Consider the following 16,196-nt stretch of genomic DNA (forward strand, 5'->3'; position numbering starts at 1 on the left):
CTTCGCCGTATAAAGAATGGCAGTGAGGCTGGATTCGTCTTTATCTCTTCCCCCGTACGTACTGTCAATGGATTTTATTGCGTTCAGGAAAACGTTAACGTGCGACGTTGTCATGACATACTTGTAGCAGAACGTATCACTTAAGTTGCCATTCTGTTCGGTTGGGTAATCCCCGAATATTGTTAGGTGGAACTTGGAATTTTGGTTTTCCCTTGATAGCTTTCGAACAACGGGTTCTACAACACGAAGTAAGCGGGTAAGATAGGAGCCGTTGACGTAATTTGGTAGAGAAGGGGACCGGAAAGTGTCTAGTATTTAAATGAAATTATACGTAGCAAGTTAGGATCGATCAAATTAGGAAAACAATCAAAGTTATGTATGGGTAGTTCCCACCCACAAAAGTCATGGTTGTGTCGACCACGAGGGCATACTCGTATACAACTTTGCAGGTGCAAAGGTACGGCCTCAAAGCTGGAAATAATATACTTGGAATGCTCCTCGCAGCCTCAGCGTCTGTCTTACTTATTCTCAGCATCTTGTAATTTTCCTCATTTTTTGGTGGATCGTTAAAAAAATTATTAGCCACATTAGAACCGTTCGGAGTTAGCAAGCCGATGATTTTATAATTCTCCGTCAAATCGAAGAACAGTTTTTTTGAGACTGGCCTATAACCGCAAAATGTATCACGTTTATCCCCCATCATGTCCATAGTTATGCTTGGGAGCTGATACTCCGGGCCTTTCTTGTTATTCGAGTCACCCTCCCACTTCCAGTTGTTATTTGATATGAATATAATAACTTTTTTGGGGGATTTCCAATCAATGTTTCCTTCCATTACGGTGTATAAGATGGCATTCAGTACGGAATCCCAGCCCAGGGTTCCGTTCTGGGGGAAAGCATTTTTCGGGTAAATTGATGGATAAAACGAACTATCCGGTCGTAGTTTTGGATCTCGGAGATTGTAACAGTAAAGGTTGTCATCACTGGTTGTCTTCCAGTCGCTGTAAGACGTCACTCCAATTGAACTAAATGAGAAGAGGGTGAACATCCTCTCGATTAGTGAAGTCAGTTCGCCTGTCTGAGCTAATTCCTTGCAGAATTTTGAATCCGACCAATCTGCAAATACGAATATTAGCGTATTTATAATCATAGTATTAATCGATGTAATACTAAACACGGAGCTAGTGACTAGATGTATACATATATATATGTTCCATAAAATCAGGGAGAATGCATACCCAGCTTTGTTTTAATTTATCTTGAAACTTTACAAGTAATTTCAACTTTGTTGACAACTTAGTGATTTGGTGGATTACCGTATTTCGGGTCATGCGGTGTTAAATAGAACGGGTATTTTCCGTCAAACACCAGAACAATCTTGGCGGATTCCTCCGACCGACAAGGTAATTCGTCCTCTGAAATATTGAGAACAAACTAATAACTTTAGTTTTACTAAGAGATTTTTGTGGAATTTTTCAACTTTAAAATTGCATAACAAGGCATTTTCAATTGAATAGCAATCGCACTTTCCCTTCAAGATTCAAGTTTATAAACATAGTTTAGCTTGTATTTATTAAAGAATTAAAGGTGCGATTACTTTTCCAAAGGGTAACCTTATTTAGAAGAATGCATGTACATATGTATGCGCAACAATGTACACACATTAATAATCAAAATGCTTAAATCGTGAAGACGAATAATGGAATATGTGCTACCAGACGTACTATAGCCAGGTAATTTTAAACAATGTGTGTATTAGCGTCATTTACTTACCCTCTAAAGATAGGAAAGCATCATCATTTTCATGCCACTTCGCAGGGTTTGAATGTAGGTGAACTTTGGGGTTTTTACCACTGTTTGTAACCTTGTTGGAGCGATGTCTGTGCAGAGAAGGATACTGATCGCTGCAAATAATGAAATTTAACTATCTCTGTATCTGCATAGTTATTCGCCCTCAATTCCTTACATTGACTGACTTTGACTAATTCTAACATAACTTTTGTCCATATATATGTAGAGACAAGTATTAAAGAGATCATGTTTGTAAAAATATTACGGACAGAGTACAAAAATGACCGATATTGATGTATTTATCCCTACCGCCGTGGGCTGAAGTGATTGTCATTACTACCCTTGTGTAGATCCGGTAATGAAAACATACTTTGTAGTAATAATTTGGCATTGAATTGTGAATGATAGTGTTTGTCTCATCAAGTGCTGGTTATGAAGCGGTGAGCGAAATCCCTTTATGTAAACGTCCTGTGCGTCCGTGCGTCCGTCTGTCCGTCTGTATCAAATATAACTTTGGAACGGATTCGAATTTCGACATGCGGTTTTCGCCACCGTGTTCCTAATTTTTGAAGTACGGACAAGTTCGAAGATGGGCGTTGTAGGTCATAAGGTCCTGGCGCCATGGTGATGGCGCCTATGTTCAAAGATTTCGAACTTTTTAGACGGGGATTTCAGAAATCGACACAGTTTTGACGTGCCATGACCGTGTGACCGTTTCGCTTAACTAATTTGCTAAATTTAGTTTGCCACGGTTGATTTACAGTGTAAAGTACTGTTGACCGAAAAATGTCTCACTTACGTGGCCAGGAGGTGAAACTCTGTCGTATCAGGGGCCTGTTTCCGTCCGACAAGTTCTATCCAACTGGATCTTGCAGGTGTCGTGTAGAAAAATAAAAGTGCAATGAGGGCAAAATAATTTATCATTTTATGTTTTGCAGGAGCCAGTTAAGACATCTAACGTAGTACGTGCCTGCTAGTCACCAGATGTAATAATGACAATATGCTATTGTTTGTTTTACTTGTTTATAAACAAATCAATGTCGTGAGACAATAGATATGAATGTATCAATGTGTGTAGGCAGCTTGGCAAAAAAACTAAAATTGTTAACTATACACTGGGATTGGCGAGTTATATGACAATAATCAAGCCAAAAAATTTAAAATCGCACATTTCCCTTCAAATAAAAGACCTCTTTGAAGAAAATTTTTTGCCACAATTTTGGGGGAAAATTTTGTCTCGATTTTTCATCCATGGTGCGAAAACCAGGAAAACGTAGGAACGTTTCCCTCAATATTTTTTATGAACAGCTTCCTGGTGCACTTATTTGTGCACAACATTTGCTAAATATATTTTGGTTTTATTTTAGTTCTTTAGTGAGTCAAATTAATCACGGATTTCAGAAAACATATTCTCATCCTGAAAATTTCTCGCTGTGGAATTTATGCATGTTCTTATGTAAATTGTTTCACTGGGCCAGTCCTCAATTCAATGATCATTTGCAAATTTTTAGGGCTTATGTATATACATACATATGACTACTGGTGCATAATCTAACCAAAGTTAAAATTCATAGTTCAGGCTATAGGACGGCCTGGATTCAATTCTCCACCATCGCTAGAGGCCTGTTCAACTCCACAGACCAGGTGAAATTATCGAATATAAATTGACCAAATTATTAAATAGGTACTAAAATATATGTACATAGGTATGTACATACGTCTTTACATATATCCTACAACGAGTCGAAGCTAGATTATGTATGTATGTAGCTTATACATAAATTGCCGATGCATGCATACACACATATGGATCTATGTACAACATTCCCTGAATTTTGTGACTACGCCTTAACCCGCAAAATTCTGTGGAATATTAAAGTGCCATAAAATGTGGTGGATAAACGAGAGCTGTGATAAACGAAATATGTAAATATGTATGTATAGTGAAGATGTGATTACTTATTATGAACTGAATCGATTGACGGGATTAATATAAACACGTTATTACGTAAAATATTGGTATATTTACATAGGTACATATACTCGTCTGCACCGATCACATCCACGAGTTTAAGAGCTCACGAGCCATAACTATTTGACATTTAACCCCGTGACGGTACCATATTTATCGCCGAGATATGTATAAATTCGTTTAATTCTCGTCACACTGCTCACAACATTGTTATACTTGGTTTGGCAAACAACTGTGATTCCCCTTAAAGCCCAAATATAATTCTTTAAGGTTTCAGTTAAGGTTTGTTTTTCAGTTTGAGATAAAATGTTTTCATCAAGTAACCTCGTTATTTATTTGATCCTGGCCCACGGCTTCCTCGCTAAAACAAGTAAGCGTTTCTATATGTAAGATTGTAAAAAATTGTCCATAGTAAATTGGTAACAGGTTTTTCAAAATGCGTGTACTAATTTGCTCTAATTTTTTTTGTCAAATATTTGCATACACAGTGATTGCTCGGTATAAATCCAAAATTAATCGCTATTTTGATTCCCAGCTTTGGTCCTGTGTGCCGGCCAAGCTTCCTCTTTGACGGTACAACAACTGCAAAGTAGCGTCTCCAACTTGCAGGCGAAACTAAATTCCGCTAACAAAGAGATACTCGATCTAAAATTGAAACAAGTCAGCCACACCTCCTGCGACTTGGTGAAGGACGTCTCAAAAAATATGCTAAATTTACTCACTGCTCGTCTCGCCGTGGAAATGGCTGCACAAAAGAGGGTCGTTCACATTGCGAAAACGCATCCGTCCTGTCGAATTACTCAAATTGTTACCACCACGACGACGACCACTACCAGTGGTAAGTGATTTACTTATAAGATTTTAGAACTTATGAACACTCTTAGGATCAGGCCCCGTTTTAGGTATAGGCGAGCTAGGCAACCGCCTAGGGCGCCAGAAACTTGGGGGGCGCCGGCAGGCGCCCCTATACACTAAATAAAAAGAGCTTTGCGGAATTTAGTAATTTGTCAGTGAAAAAGCATATAAAAAATTGTCTTTCACTGAAATCTCAAACAAATTTTAACTTGAAAATCCTGTCAGATAAATTTGGAATTCCTTCATAAAATGCAGAAGTGTTAGGTGGTTACCTCTGATTTTAGCGGGTCAACTTTAACTTGTATATGCTCAGAAGTAAGCTGAACCTATACATATTTTGGCTTTTTCTTGAATGCTATTGTTTTCACATAAATTTTCAATTAGTGTGAAGTTGGCCTCTCCTTTTTTTTTGTTTGGATGAAGTTAGCCGACTAAGCCGAATTTATCCGAAAACTTGGCCTCCCCGCCCATAAATCCCGCCAATTTGGGGCAACGTGAGATTCGCTCCCCACAGCTCCAGAACGGTTTAAATTCAAACTTGTTGCCTTCCCGCCCCATTTTAAGGGGTAATTTGAGATTCGGTCTCATTTGGCTATTATCGTTTGGCCAATTAAGTGTTATGAACACGTAATCAATACTGTCTCGGTTCTAGAACACGATATTCAACTAGTGAAGCCAGGATGAAACCACAGCTCAATATGCACATACGCACGTGCATATACAAGTGTAATTATTACCGTAACCAACTTTGCCTAGTATTTACATACACACTACTTTTGTCATACAAGAACTACACTCACACCAATAATAAAGCAACAAGCAAGCTGCCAGTTTATTAAAAAAATTAAACTAAATTTTTGATTTAATCAACGTAGCAACTCTATGGTTTAAGCATACAAAATCTAATGAAATACTCAATTTTTAACGAAAACACATGACTTGTATCATAAGAAAACCGTATTTCGGATTTTGATTGCTCGAAAACGGGAAAGGGTTTTGGGCTCGGAATACCCTTATTTTGTAGCCATGACGCTGTGCTACTCAACGTATATTGCGGTTACTCATGCACCACTCAGATAAGAACGAAAAAATTCGGGTAAACTCCGACTTTTCCATTTTTTACCATACGAAACCCGAATTTCGGATTTTAATTGCTCGAAAACTGGCGAAGCTTTTGAACTGGGAATACCCGCATTTTGTACCTACGGCCTAGTGCTACCGAACGTGTATGGTGGCTACTCATTCACCGCTCAGATAAGAGAGAGAAAATTCGGGTAATATCCGACTTTTCCTTAATTTGGAAACCTGAGAAAACCGAATTTCGGATTTTAATTGCTCGAAAACGCGTGAGGCTCTTAGGCTCGGAATACCCTTATTTAGAAGCTATGCCCCTGTGCTAGCAAACCTACATGGTGGCTACTCATGCACCACTCAGATAAGCGGGAAAAAATTGGTGTAATATTCGAATTTTCCGTAAGCTGGGAACCTGTGATACCCTAATTTCGAATTTTGGTGTATATAGACTTTCTGATACATGGAGATAGGGTTTTATAAGGTTTTACTTTTGGTTTTGTAAGGTTTAATTAGGTGTAATGTGCGGTTTATCGTCTTTGGGTGCATTCATCACCTTAGCATTGACAGCTAGTGCCCTATCAAATTTTATGTTTATGAAAGTTGTGAGGGATTGACAGTAATTGACACTCTTCTGGTCACAATATGAATGTAAACCCGCCCTAGGACCTCTTGTGTTAAAAGCTACATCTCCAAGCGGAGTGAACTTGCATAAATTTCAAATGTGATGTAATTTGTATGAAAATTATTTATGTTCATAGCTCCAACTGCCAAGATTTAGTTAGCTATTAAAACATCAATTTCTAGCCCTTTATCTATGTAAATCCCAAAATGTATTTGATATAATTTTGACCATGCTGTCAGAATCAACGCCGTAGGAATCACGAAGGTTTTAGGATGATCTCACTTTCAGGATTATAGTACATCACGACATAACTTAAGGCAGGGTAAAATAGGTCATTATGTGCGTATACATATGTACATACGTACACGTATGTACATACGTACAGGTATGTACATACGTAATGCTACATATGTTTGTATCAGTGCACGTGTTCGCCTCATATTTGTGTACGTATATGTATGAATTTGTTACAATAATGTACACTCTTAGGAATCCAGTATTAAAATAATACCAAGCGGAATTAATTCATGACTCTCCCAAAGTGACATTGAAAAATATCGAACTCCGTCTGGTAATAGGTTGGTACTAAAGTTTTACAATATAGATTGCACATTTTTGCAGACTGGGGTAATTTTAATACCAAGCAGCAACCTTAAAACCGATAAATAAATTCGTGAATCACTATACCAGATTTCTATGAGTGTATGTATGTACATACGTATGTAAATACTAAAAATCTATGAGGATTTTTCATGCATTACAGGATTTTTTGATATATTGATTCATACATATGAGTAAGAAATACGCTGGTAACAAAGACAAATGTGCATATGTATATGTATGTATGTACATATGGTAATGGACCATTCACCAATTTAGTTACTAATAATTCTTGCAAGCCGGAAGCATTTTCATCGTACATAATTAGAAACTTGATTCAGAAATTATGCATAGTTTCTGAACATTTTTTACTTAGCACGATCCATTTAAAATACATATCTGCTAAATTATAAATGCTGCATACATACATACGTGATATGCAACATGTAATTTATCCTTAATAAAATCCATTTCGGAAATCAGAAAAATCAACAACGTGTATGCAGTAAAAATGCATGCAACGCCTGTCACCAGTCTCTTATATTCTAATCGGGTAATTTGCGTGTGGCCTTCCCGACATGTTGATTGAACCCGAACTGAGTCAACTTGCATACCCTGTCATGTAACTTTCGTTCTCGCTCGCATTGACAAAAGCAGGTAGAATATTTTATCACTCACATCTTGCGCTTCCTCTGTTACGGACGTACTTTACTTCGTCTCTCACTCACAAATTATTGGTGAGTTTTGTTTCTGAGAGACAAATTTTTGGTTGTAATCTCAGGGTGGCACGGGATTTTTGAAAAATAGAAAGTGGGAGGTCCGGTGTGACTCCCAGTGGTGGTGGGGGGTACGATGTGACCCGGGCAGGTGGTGGGGTGTCCGGTGAGACCTCCAGTGGTGGTGGGGGGTACGGTGTGACCCGAGTGGTGGTGGGGTGTCCGGTGTGACCCCCAGTAGTTGTAAGGGCCCGGTGTGGCCTCGAAAGGTTGTTGTGGGGGGGATTAGGACCAAAAGGGGTGGTAGTTTCCCCGGGGGGGTGTGGGGGATTCCCTGGGGTTTAGGCCCGGGTTGTGTACATTGTGTACTTTGGTGCAGGGAGGGAGGGGGCCAATCTCAGAGCGGGCGGTCTATGACGCCAGCCCAAGGACCGAAAGGGCTTGGTGAGACTGCCTGAAATTGAGCAACGGAACCCTCCTGACCTGGCCCGCCCAGCCACCATACACTCAATGATTGGGGGTGAGAGCAGTCGTCGTCCCTTGAGAGTGGGGTTGGCTGACCGGAGGCCTGATGGAGGCCTTCGGTTACAAAGCTAACCTGAAGTAGGCTTCGTGGTGGTGGGGAATTAGGGATTTTGTTTAAATTAAAAAAAAAAAAATTTTGGTTATTTGGGAATTAGTTGGGTGGGTGATTAAAGTTTTCATGCGCGTATAACACTCTTAAAAATAATGTTCCACTTTGAAAACTAATTGCATTCTGAATTCTAAATTGTACAAAGTCCAGAGTAAATTTTAATCTTAATCAATTTAACGTTATTCTGAATTTCGTATTTAATTTAGGGCTCAGTTTGCAATTACTTTTCAAAATGGTAGAATTATTTTTAAGGGAGTCGTGACTTCTCGTCGACGTGCAATTAGAATCATTTTGGTACTGTTTTAATACGTTTCGGTTCAATTTTGTTACCAGCCCTCCGGGCAGAACATTTGCATTTAAGAAGTAAAAGGATGTATGTAAATTTGATGATTTTAGCAAAAAATGCTTCGCAAAATTAAACATCTTGCTTCTTCGCCATTTCAACATCAGAAAATAAGAAAATACGTCACAGCTTCGTAACCTTTAACAATTTGTTCATAAAAGAAATGTTGGAAATTTCTTTTGGAGTACATACATACATACGTTTGGAAATTATGCAAAATTAACCAATATGGGTAATTTGTAAACCCGGTAAATTTAACAAAATTAATCTTAGCTTTGTAAACTTGGTAAAGTTAGTAAAAATTAATCCCAGCTGTGTAAACTTGGCAAATTTAGCAAAAATTAATCCCAGCTATGTAAACTTTGTAAATTTAACAAAAAACACTCACAGTATTGTAAGCTTGGTAAATTTAGCAGAACTTATTCCAAGCTTCGTCAACCTGGTAAATTAACCAAAAATCTTTCCCAGCTTTGTAAACTTTGTAAATTTAAGAAAATCTTTCTCAGCTTTGAAAACCTGCCAAAATTAACTAAAATATTGTATAGTTTGCCAAATTTAACAAAAAATTAATCCAGCTTCGTAAACCCGGTAAATTTAGCTAAAATCTGTCCCAGCTTTGTAACCTTACTAAATTTAAGAAACATCTTTCCCAGCTTTGAAAGCATGCCAAAACTACCCAAAACATGGTATAGCTTGCCAAGTTTAACAAAAATTTATTCCAGCTTTATGAACTTCGCAAAGTTAGAAAAATCTTTCCCAGCTTTGTAAACTTGCCAAAACTAGCCAAAATATGGTATAGTTTGCCAAATTTAACAAAAATTTAATCCAGCTTTATAAACTTTCTAAATTTAACAAAAATCTTTCCAAGCTTTGTAAACTTGGTTCCAAGCTTTGTAAATTCGGGTTTCTTGTTTTTGCAACTTATGGAAAAGTCGGATTTTACCCGAATTTTTTCGTTCTTATCTGAGTGGTGCATGAGTAACTGCAGTATACGTTGGGTAGCACAGGGTCATGGCTACAAAATAAGGGTATTCCGAGCCCAAAACCCTTTCCCGTTTTCGAGCAATCAAAATCCGAAATACGGTTTTCTTATGATACAAGTCATGTGTTTTCGTTAAAAATTGAGTATTTCATTAGATTTTGTATGCTTAAACCATAGAGTTGCTACGTTGATTAAATCAAAAATTTAGTTTAATTTTTTTAATAAACTGGCAGCTTGCTTGTTGCTTTATTATTGGTGTGAGTGTAGTTCTTGTATGACAAAAGTAGTGTGTATGTAAATACTAGGCAAAGTTGGTTACGGTAATAATTACACTTGTATATGCACGTGCGTATGTGCATATTGAGCTGTGGTTTCATCCTGGCTTCACTAGTTGAATATCGTGTTCTAGAACCGAGACAGTATTGATTACGTGTTCATAACACTTAATTGGCCAAACGATAATAGCCAAATGAGACCGAATCTCAAATTACCCCTTAAAATGGGGCGGGAAGGCAACAAGTTTGAATTTAAACCGTTCTGGAGCTGTGGGGAGCGAATCTCACGTTGCCCCAAATTGGCGGGATTTATGGGCGGGGAGGCCAAGTTTTCGGATAAATTCGGCTTAGTCGGCTAACTTCATCCAAACAAAAAAAAAGGAGAGGCCAACTTCACACTAATTAAATTTTCAGCCAAAGCTTGAATTTTTTGAAGCGATTTAATTTTTCGAATTATTACTCGATTTCAAAAATTATGCAAAATCTTTCTTCAGAATTACTAACCCTAAAATTATGAAGTCATTTTGTAACATTTTTGCATCTATAAAGATTCAAAAATACTCGTAGCATGAAAACTTCAAATTTTAAAAGTTTTGAAAAATTAATTTTTGTAATTTTAGGGAAGTAATTCGGAACAAAAATTTTGCTTTATTGTTTTTAATCGGGTGAAATTCTGAAAGTAACAAACTTTTTAAAAATCCAAATTTGGACTGAAATTTTTTTAAATTCCGCCACATTAGAAAACAAGCGCATTCATGAAAGCTAAAAAACATGTTTACCTTTATTTCAAATCATACCCACTTTAAAATTAGTCCAGTTAAACTAAGGGATAACAACCTTCACCATTCCATTAATGATTTAATTATGCTTTAAATTAAATAAGTACAAAATCATAATGACACTTCTGTGCAGGGTTCGGGAAAACCCCGGGTTTTACCTTGAAAACAACTACCCCGGGGTTTTACTGGATTTTACTGGGTTTTACTAGGTTGTACTGGGTTTTACTAGGTTTTACTGGGTTTTATCCAATGTTTGGGGTGAATTAATAAAAATTACAACGTTACGTTAATTTGTTAAATTAATGTATTTTATCAATACTTACAATATAACTAATGCAAACTACCAGGAACATCCCAAAAAACCATTAATATGATCAAATTCAAAGTTACGTTTTAAATTGTGAGTTTTTGGTCATAAAGAAAAATTTTAAATATATATAGAAATTTACGGAATATTCAACAGAGTACTTAATTCGAGTTATATATGTACCTGAAAATTGATTCTATTGATTTACCTATTTGAATTTGAGATAAAACTTACAATGGAACCTTTTTTCAAGCTACACCGGGATCGACTAGCGAGTTATGTCAAAAAATCAAGCCAAAAATTAGGAGTCACGTGACACTTCTCTTTCCGTTGAATGGCCCCTTTGAAGAAAAATATTGGCGGTTAAGTTCAATTTTTGAGCAAATTTTCCCTTGCTTTTTCCTCCACGGGGCGAAAACCAAGGCGCTCGTGCGAACTTTGACCCCTAATAATTTTCTTCAAAGGGGCCATTCAACGGAACGATAAGCGCCATGTGATTCCTAATTTTTGGCTTGATTTTTTGATATAATTCGTTAGTCAATCCCGGTGTAGCTTGAAAAAAGGTTCCATTGTTAGTAAAACCCGAGTAAAACCCAATGAAACCCTTTAACATGGTAAAACCCGCTGGGTTTTATTAATTTACGACCCAGTAAAACCCAGTATAACCCGAACCCAGTAAAACCCGGGGTCGGAATACCCTACTTCTGTGTCATTATTCAATCAATAAATATTCAATTAAAAAATGGTAATTTGTGGAAGTGCAATTAGTGAAAAATGCAAATTTCTCATATGATTATACATATATTTAGTTGGTGCGGTAAAAGTTCTTGCGAACGTCGACGATACTAGCACGTGGGGCGCCATCACGGTTTTTGTCTAGGGCGCCACATTGCCTAGAACGGGGCCTGCTTAGGATTAGAAATGGGGTTACAATTATAACCAAAAACTAAACGTATATGATTCTACCGCCGTAGTTATGAATTTGTCACCAACTGGTTATAATTTTATTATCTCTGTTGACAATTTAATACCGGTGAAACTATATATTTAGTCGGTGACCATTGTAACCACTCGATGACAAATTTATAACAACGGCGGTAGAGTAATATACGTTTACTTTTTGGTTACAATCGTAGCTCCCTTTCTAAGAGTGTAAAACAATCTAAATACGCAGTTACAAATATTTGTTTTCTTAATTTGTCCTACATAGCACCTGTCACAACCACGCACGACTATTACGCTGGCTACTATGATAGTTATGAGCGCTAATGAGATTGATTTGACCATTTATTAAGGGGCCATCCACATATTATGTCATCAAAAAAAATGTATATTTTAGCACCCACCCATGCAGCGGATACATAGAGGGATTAGGAATTTTAAAATGGGGAAGATAGGAAGACCTAAGCTACTCACTCAATAAAATGATGACGTAATATATGGACGTTCCCAAAACAAATATGATGGCTGGATACAGCAGGCAGGCACATAGTTAAATGTATATATTTAGCTTGACATAAATACATACGCATTTTACCCTATCCATTTATTGATAGAATGTGATTTTTTTATTAATAAAAAAATTCATGAGCTCTCATCCTAATAAGTACATTCTGATTTAATTCATGGCAACTTTCCTCAACTTGTTTTTGTCTTGGCACATCTGTCAACCTCTTCTGACCACACTGATATAATTGAAATCCTTGCCCAACTATGGCACTATTTTAGAATAACAAGGCAAGCATTTTGAATTTCTGACTGCATGAAAAGAATTTTGAAAACATACCAACTTATGTATTTACCTTTGGTCCCAAGTTGGAGTGCGGGATCTTTGCGGATTCCACAAACCTTGGCATGCGTTATCATTACGTTATGATTTTTATAATTATAAGATGCCAATATTTTTGGTGGTTTCGTTTTGTAAATTTTTCAACTAATTATTTAAAAAAAACGCTTCACGCAATTTAAATTAATAAAACCGAATTATAATTGAATACTACAGTAAATTTTTCCAAGTGCGTGCAAAGTTTCATGGTGTCAAATTATAATACATTCCAAAGTTGTAACCAATTTTATCAAGCTCCCGTCTTGTTACCTATACTTCTTGGATTGACTGTATAAATGTATGTACGTAGATAATCCATATCACTGCGGTTTAGACTTACAATGCGATGGTGTCAAGTGTAACCCTCGGATTTGGTTGAAATTTTAAAATTATGTGGTTCACGTCAATACAACCAACGTTTCTTCAGGCAATTTGTGCGATGGTCAGAATTTGGCAAAGTATTTTAGATAAAAGTTGAAAAATGTGCAATTTGTAGCACAGGAAGATAATGGAAGTTGAGTTTGCTTCTTCCGCCTGGTAAAAATCGCCCGTTTTTCAACTTTGACCTCAAATATTTTGCCTAATCCGAACCATTGCACAAACTGCCTGAAGAAACGTTGGTTGTATTGACATGGACCACATAATTTCAAAAATTTCATCCTAATCGGAGGGTTACACTTCACACCATCGCATTGTTAGATATGTAAGTAGATCGCGTGTCGAAAGATCAAGTTCAAGGTGAAATTATATTCCGCTATTAAGACCAAAAACTTATATAACTGCAATCGGCTACGATGGAAGCACGCTCAGTAAAATTTCAAATTCATGTTTTTCCAAATTTATAAGATAAAAATTAACCTCAGGGCACAAGGTGCATAGAATAATAGACATGCATACACACATATTTTCATGTGTATCTACACTTTACATAATTAATTCAGCATTACCTTTGGATGCATATTGTTCAGCAGGACTCCAAATTGTTGACACGATCTGCGTGCAAAATATGAGACGCCCCGATTTTTTAATCTGGCTCACGATAAATATATCTAAAACCGGATATGAACACGAATTTTTATATAAATTTAGGTACATATTTCCTTTGAGTTATTACACAATGGCTGAAAAGAATTACTAACCTTATTCAACAAATTAGACATTATGCAATTTACTATTTAAGTGAACGTTTTCCCAGTAATTTTGTACAGATTCCCTTCACCAAGGAAAACCAAATACATTTTTTTTTCAAAAACTGAAAATCTGTCACCATGTATCGGTTATCATTCATCTCCTCCTTGGTGCTTCTGGTACTGGTTTCCGCAACGTCGGCGGTAAGAACAAACATAAATATTTTGTCGTTAATTTAAAAAAAAAACTTCCTTTTTTCAACTATGCTATGATATGTTCATTATTTTCACATACTGAAGCTGGGCTCGGATCTGCGATGTCTAAAAAGTCCTGTTTTGATAGGAATCGAGCGTGCACGCGCTCTCACATATTTTAGCCAATTTTAAACTTTGACCTAGAGATGCGAAATTTGGCATGTACATGCACCAACATATGCTGCATCATAATATAACATTAATTCCCATTCCGTTCACTATAAATTTTTCAGGAAAAATCAAAAACCAAACGGAATAAGGGTGACATTTGGTTTTTGATTTTTCATGAAAAATTTATAGCGAACGGAACGGGAATTGATATTATATTATGATGCAGCATATGTTGGTGCATGTTCATGCCAAATTTCGCATCTCTAGGTCAAAGTTTAAAATTGGCTAGAATAGGTGAGAGCGCGTGCACGCTCGATTCCCATCAAAACAGGACTTTTTAGACATCGCAGATCCGAGCCCAGCTTCAGTAATTATAATTGCATACACGTTATCATATCAAACACATTACACGTATATAGGAAAAGCTGACCACAAACGGGTCGTGCCTTACAAAACCGTATCCTTCTTAAGAAAAAACTCGTAAAAATAATCTAAGAAATGAAGAAATTATGAAAAAGTCAAAGTAAATTAAAAATAGTAGACCTCCAACAAAAAGTAGAACATAACCCAAGCTCATTTCATGCAGAGTTGAGTCGGTTTACGGAATTTTGGATAAAGTATCCATCCGAACCTGATTCGAATCGTTCGGTTCGGTTTGGATATTTTGTCAACTGAAAAATTCGGATTCGGTTAGATATTTTTCAAACTAAAAATTTCAACTAAAAATAACCAACTAAAAATTCCGATTCGATTCGGTTCAATCCGAAAAATTGTCCAACCGACCCAACTTTGATTTCATGTTTCGACAGGAAGAAAAGGTGCAAGGGAAAAAGGGCAAACAGGTGAACGTGACCTGCAAGGGCGAACCCGTGAATTTGAAACCATTGCTCGTGGGTGAGAAGGAATGTTACCAAGAAACCTTTGGAACCAGTACGCCCAACCCAACCACCACTCGGGAAGAAATGGTCAAGAAATGGAATGAAAACGAAGCGGTATAAATTTTTTGTTGATAAACCCAATGATATTGAATATGATGTACATATGTGAACCTTTGGGTTATTTTTATGTTCCAGTGTTTGAGGGTGTGCGTCTACAAAAAGTAAAAGATGGTAAGTTATGTACGATATATACTTCAAAGTTCCAGGTTGTGTTGGCCAGGGTTCGATAAACCGTGTGGTTTTTCTAGAGAAACACAACCTTGGTGGGTTTCTAGGTTATTGTGGGGTTTTTTTCTTGTGTGGGTTTTTAGTTTTTTGTAGGGTTTTAGTTTTTTTGTGGGGTTTTAGGCTTTTGTGGGATTTTGTGGGGTTTCTCTCTTTTGTGGTTTTAGTTTTTTGTGGGTTATTTGTGGGGTTTCTGTCTTTTGTGGGGTTTTAGTTTTTTGTGTTTTTTTTTGTAAATTACGGGGCGGGTTAAAACCTATTTTTTAAATTGATTAAATTAATTTCTTAGCTGAATGCTGACGGGACTTACAATGCAGATGAGGCTGAAAAATTACTGAAAGCTGCTTTCCCCACTGCAGTTCAAGCCACGCTGAAAAAGGCTGTCGATGACTGTGCATCTGCCAACGGTAAGTTTGCTTATCGTTCGAAACATAATCTGTGGCTTTAGTGGCATTAAAAAAATACAATTTTGTTTTTCATTCGACAGCTAAGACCTTCAGCTTGGACAATAAATGTGCTGGATACCAGGCTTTCAACGATTGTAAATCGAAGAAGTACGCAGAGGTACATATGTAAATGAATATGGAGATTCTTATTTTAAGGTCAAATTTCCACGGTTGTTAATGCGTTTTCATTCCTATTTTGATTAGATTTGCAAATTCAAAACGGAAGAATGAGTCGAGACAGTTTAAACCCTAGTTTATCATTTCAATCGTGTGATTCATGTCATATTTCATTAAACTTGTATAATCCTGGGTATAAATA

The 16,196-nt window shown here is 36.8% G+C and overlaps 2 protein-coding genes across 3 annotated transcripts; both read left to right on the plus strand.

Annotated features, from left to right (window-relative positions):
* Positions 1 to 4,006: 4,006 nt before the first annotated feature.
* LOC118438791 lies at positions 4,007 to 12,493 on the plus strand. Its single transcript, XM_035859543.1, has 3 exons — positions 4,007 to 4,133; positions 4,299 to 4,601; positions 12,161 to 12,493. The coding sequence occupies exons 1-3, from the start codon at positions 4,070 to 4,072 to the stop codon at positions 12,217 to 12,219; spliced, it is 426 nt and encodes a 141-aa protein (XP_035715436.1). The 5' UTR covers positions 4,007 to 4,069; the 3' UTR covers positions 12,220 to 12,493.
* Positions 12,494 to 13,433: 940 nt separating this feature from the next.
* Positions 13,434 to 16,196, plus strand: LOC110859462. 2 transcript variants are annotated; one of them, XR_004837071.1, is made up of 6 exons: positions 13,434 to 14,106; positions 15,078 to 15,260; positions 15,342 to 15,377; positions 15,721 to 15,838; positions 15,919 to 15,995; positions 16,082 to 16,196. XR_004837071.1 is itself a non-coding variant. In XM_035859549.1 (5 exons), the coding sequence occupies exons 2-5, from the start codon at positions 15,375 to 15,377 to the stop codon at positions 16,106 to 16,108; spliced, it is 225 nt and encodes a 74-aa protein (XP_035715442.1). In that variant the 5' UTR covers positions 14,627 to 15,260; positions 15,342 to 15,374; the 3' UTR covers positions 16,109 to 16,196. The 2 variants fall into 2 exon arrangements, 1 of the variants encoding a protein (XP_035715442.1); XM_035859549.1 differs by lacking the exon at positions 13,434 to 14,106 and having other exon boundaries at positions 14,627 to 15,260.

The sequence above is a fragment of the Folsomia candida genome, unplaced genomic scaffold (assembly GCF_002217175.1).
Source record: "Folsomia candida strain VU population unplaced genomic scaffold, ASM221717v1 Fcan01_Sc026, whole genome shotgun sequence".
NCBI lineage: Eukaryota > Metazoa > Arthropoda > Collembola > Entomobryomorpha > Isotomidae > Folsomia > Folsomia candida.